This window comes from Salmo trutta, chromosome 26, assembly GCF_901001165.1.
Source record: "Salmo trutta chromosome 26, fSalTru1.1, whole genome shotgun sequence".
NCBI classification, from domain to species: Eukaryota; Metazoa; Chordata; class Actinopteri; order Salmoniformes; family Salmonidae; genus Salmo; species Salmo trutta.
Genome location: NC_042982.1, coordinates 46055425 through 46060354, shown reverse-complemented (window position 1 = coordinate 46060354; position 4930 = coordinate 46055425). Strand labels below are relative to the sequence as shown.

General features: G+C 48.3%; 1 protein-coding gene across 1 annotated transcript in view; it reads left to right on the top strand.

Moving 5' to 3' along the window:
- The window catches only part of tenm4 (teneurin transmembrane protein 4), a gene marked incomplete at its 5' end in the record, with an annotated part of 264411 nt that overhangs the window by 149161 nt on the left and 110320 nt on the right, over nucleotides 1-4930 (top strand). Inside the window, 2 exon segments of the mRNA XM_029716129.1 lie at nucleotides 1780-2029; nucleotides 4136-4156. Coding sequence (XP_029571989.1) covers nucleotides 1780-2029; nucleotides 4136-4156 — 271 coding nt within the window.

The window sequence follows — 4930 nt, the reverse complement described above, 5'->3', positions numbered from 1 at the left end:
CCATTATGCCCGTCTGAAGACATTCTACTCATTAAATTGTTACACATTTCATCATACACATACACACCATACTGCATCTCTACTAGACCTGTATCCTTTATTTATTTATTTTATTTTTATTTTACCATTATTTAACCAGGTAAGTTGACTGAGAACACATTCTCATTTACAGCAACGACCTGGGGAATAGTTTCAGGGGAGAGGAGGGGGGATGAATGAGCCAATTGGAAACTGGGGATGATTAGGTGACCATGACAGTATGAGGGCCAGACTGGGAATTTAGCCAGGACACCAGGGTTAACACCCCTACTCTATGATAAGTACCATGGGATCTTTAATGACCTCAGAGAGTCAGGACACCCGTTTAACATCCCATCCGAAAGACGGCAACCCTACACAGGGCAATGTCCCCAATCACTGCCCTGGGGCAATGGGATATTGTTTAGACCAGAGAAAGGAGTGCTTCCTACTGGCCCTCCAATACCACTTCCAGCAGCATCTGGTCTCCCATCCAGGGACTGACCAGGACCAACCCTGCTTAGCATCAGAAGCAAGCCAGCAGTTGGATGCAGGGTGGTATCCTGATACTTCAACACAGTCAAGATATACACACCATACTGCATCTCTACTAGACCTGTATCCTGATACTTCAACACAGTCGAGATAAACACACCATACTGCATCTCTACTAGACCTGTATCCTGATACTTCAACACAGTCGAGATAAACACACCATACTGCATCTCTACTAGACCTGTATCCTGATACTTCAACACAGTTGAGATAAACACACCATACTGCATCTCTACTAGACCTGTATCCTGATACTTCAACACAGTCGAGATAAACACACCATACTGCATCTCTACTAGACCTGTATCCTGATACTTCAACACAGTCAAGATATACACACCATACTGCATTTCTACTAGACCTGTATCCTGATACTTCAACACAGTCGAGATAAACACACCATACTGCATCAGGGTAATGGTTCTACATCAATACAGGCTTAAATCTCTCCCTCTAGCGAGATTTTATACGTAAGAACATGTCATTCATACTCAGACAGGTCTGACTTTTTTTTGGAAGGAGGAGGGTCAATTTTCTCCTTTCCAGTGAATTACTCTTAAAAAGCTGTCGTAGGAGTAGGAGAGGGAGTGGAAAGGGAGGGAGATCCTCCCAAATGGCACCCTATTCCCTATTCCCTATTCCCTATTCCCTATTCCCTACTAGGGCCCTGGTCAAAAGTAGTGCACCGTGAACACACCTAAGGTCTCATCCAGTCAGGCATGCAGCTCGTCCGTCTGTCCCTGTCAGAGATGCTCATCACAAGAAATGAAGCGTACTTACATGGTAAAGTGTTCAGGGAGAGGAGAGGAGAGGAGAGGAGAGGAGAGGAGAGGAGAGGAGAGGAGAGGAGAGGAGAGGAGAGGAGAGGAGAGGAGGGGAGGGGAGGGGAGGGGAGAGGAAAGGAGGCACTTGTATCTGTCAGAGAGCGAGAGAGAGCACAGTGAGTCTGGACTGGATGTGCCGTCCTCAAAGAGTGACTATAGTAGTTATATCCTCTGTGTCCATCTGTTTCGATTCAGAATGAAGATACCTTCATCTTCATCGTTATTATATGACTGATACCTTGCGATCTGTCCTCATCTTCATCGTGATTATATGACTGATACCTTGTGGTCTGTCCTCATCTTCATCGTGATTATATGACTGATACCTTGTGGTCTGTCCTCATCTTCATCGATGACTGATACTACTATCCTCCTCTCGTAGGTATCCTCCACATGGGGAACGGCGAGAACGTGTTTGTCTCCCAGCAGCCACCTGTGATCAGCAGTGTGATGGGTAACGGTAGGCACCGCAGCATCTCCTGCCCCAGCTGCAACGGAATGGCCGACGGCAACAAACTCCTGGCTCCTGTCGCTCTGGCGTGCGGCTCAGACGGCAGCCTGTACGTGGGAGACTTTAACTACGTACGACGCATCTTCACCACCGGAAACGTCACCAGCGTACTGGAACTCAGGTATTTTTACTACTTTTGTTTTATTTTTTTAACCAGGAAATAGCTTGAGGTCAGTGGAGGCTGCTGAGGACTGAACGGTGATAGTAATGTCTGGAACGGAGCGAAATGGAATGGCATTAAAAACACCTGGAAACCACAGGAAACCTTGTGTGTGTGATGTATTGGATCTTTTCCAGCCGTTACCACCAGTCTGTCCTCCCAAATTAAGGTGCCACCAACCTCCTGTGCTTGGTGAGGAGGACCTAGACTCAACTGTAGCCATGGCAACAGGCACAGGGGAAATCCCGGGGAAATCCCAAATAATATTTGAAATAATTTCCAAATACTTCCTCTCGGCTTGATTGAGCTATAGAATAGTCAATAGAATAGTCACAAAAGTGCAAAACCCAGCCCGTACTCCAGGCAGGCAAAAGCAAACGCTAAAACGATTTGATATATTTAGAATAGTATCTGAACCCAGGTCTGGCAGGCTAGAGCTAGACATGTGTCTCAAATGGCATCCTATTCCCTGTGTAGTGCACTACTTGACCAGGGCCCATAGGACTCTGGTCAAAAGTAGTGCACTTGGTAGGGAATAGGGTGCCATTTGGGACACAAGTCTAGCTCTAGCCTGCCAGACCTGGGTTCTGATACTATTCTAAACATGACAAATAATTTTAGAGCTAGGGGCTCTGTCCTCCAGCCACCTACTCACCCCACCTGGAGCTCAGATGGTCCTTCTCTCTCCTTTCTCAGAGGTAACATGACAGGCCCCTATAGAGCCAGGGGTGATGCTCCTGCCAGAGGTAACATGACAGGCCCCTATAGAGCCAGGGGTGATGCTCCTCCCAGAGGTTACATGACAGGCCCCTATAGAGCCAGGGGTGATGCTCCTGCCAGAGGTAACATGACAGGCCCCTATAGAGCCAGGGGTGATGCTCCTGCCAGAGGTTACATGACAGGCCCCTATAGAGCCAGGGGTGATGCTCCTGCCAGAGGTAACATGACAGGCCCCTATAGAGCCAGGGGTGATGCTCCTCCCAGAGGTTACATGACAGGCCCCTATAGAGCCAGGGGTGATGCTCCTCCCAGAGGTTACATGACAGGCCCCTATAGAGCCAGGGGTGATGCTCCTCCCAGAGGTTACATGACAGGCCCCTATAGAGCCAGGGGTGATGCTCCTGCCAGAGGTAACATGACAGGCCCCTATAGAGCCAGGGGTGATGCTCCTGCCAGAGGTAACATGACAGGCCCCTATAGAGCCAGGGGTGATGCTCCTGCCAGAGGTAACATGACAGGCCCCTATAGAGCCAGGGGTGATGCTCCTGCCAGAGGTAACATGACAGGCCCCTATAGAGCCAGGGGTGATGCTCCTGCCTCTCTCACCCACCTGTGTCAGCTGGGTGGGGACTAGAGAGACGAGCTGGAGAGGATGGATGGGTCCCAATTTGCACCCTACTCCATTTTAAAGTGCACTACTTTTGACCAGAGCGCTAAGGGGACTGGTCAAAAGTATTACACTATCTAGGGAATAGGGTTATTTTTTGATGCAGACATGTTGTTGAAAGAGAAAGGGTCTGTAGAGGGTCTGTAGAGGGTCTGTAGAGGGTGTAGAGGGTGTAGAGGGTGTGTAGAGGGTGTAGAGGGTGTAGAGGGTGTAGAGGGTGTAGAGGGTCTGTAGAGGGTCTGTAGAGGGTCTGTAGAGGGTGTGTAGAGGGTGTAGAGGGTGTAGAGGGTGTAGAGGGTCTGTAGAGGGTCTGTAGAGGGTCTGTAGAGGGTGTAGAGGGTGTAGAGGGTCTGTAGAGGGTCTGTAGAGGGTCTGTAGAGGGTCTGTAGATGGTCTGTAGAGATAGAGAGGGTATTGAGAGAGAGGTAGAGAGGGTATTGAGAGAGAGGTAGAGAAGGTATTGAGAGAGAGGTGGAGGGGTAGAGAGGTGGAGGGATAGAGAGAGTTGGAGGGGTAGAATCTGAAGACCTGGTATACGTTAAGAGTTAGACATGTTGAAGTGTAGGAATTCTCTTGCTATTTTTTTGTTCATAATTATTTGTTATTTACTAATCTACTAATCTTCACTAACAACTAACTTGTCTCTTTCTTTCCCTGCTGCCTGTGGGTTACTCTGGCAGAAATAAAGATTTCAGGCATAGGTAAGTCCCTCACGTTAGAGTACGGCTGCATCCCAAATGCCATCCTATCCCCTGATAGTACACTACTTCTGAGCAGGTCCTATATTGCTCTGGTAGGAGTGTGCATGGTATTTCACATTGTTGTTTGTCATGGCAAAGTTACTGTTCCTGCCAAGTACTACTTTGATAGGATAAACAGTTTCCTAATGAAACTATTCCTAAAATAAAACATGAACAGGTATGACATTAACATAACGCCTTTCACTTGTGTCCCATCAATATCTGGTGATGAAGTGGTTTGTCATGGAATCGGGTGCCATTTGGGACAGCCCATGTCTGCTGGTGCTGCATGTCAACTACTGTACTCTCTACCTGGGATCACAGCTAGGTCTTTAAACTGTAGGTGCTGTTCTCTCTACCTGGGATCACAGCTAGGTCAGTGTAGGTGCTGTTCTCTCTACCTGGGATCACAGCTAGGTCAGTGTAGGTGCTGTTCTCTCTACCTGGGATCACAGCTAGGTCAGTGTAGGTGCTGTTCTCTCTACCTGGGATCACAGCTAGGTCAGTGTAGGTGCTGTTCTCTCTACCTGGGATCACAGCTAGGTCAGTGTAGGTGCTGTTCTCTCTACCTGGGATCACAGCTAGGTCAGTGTAGGTGCTGTTCTCTCTACCTGGGAACACAGCTAGGTCAGTGTAGGTGCTGTTCTCTCTACCTGGGATCACAGCTAGGTCTTTAAACTGTAGGTGCTGTTCTCTCTACCTGGGATCACAGCTAGGTCAGTGTAGGTGCTGTTC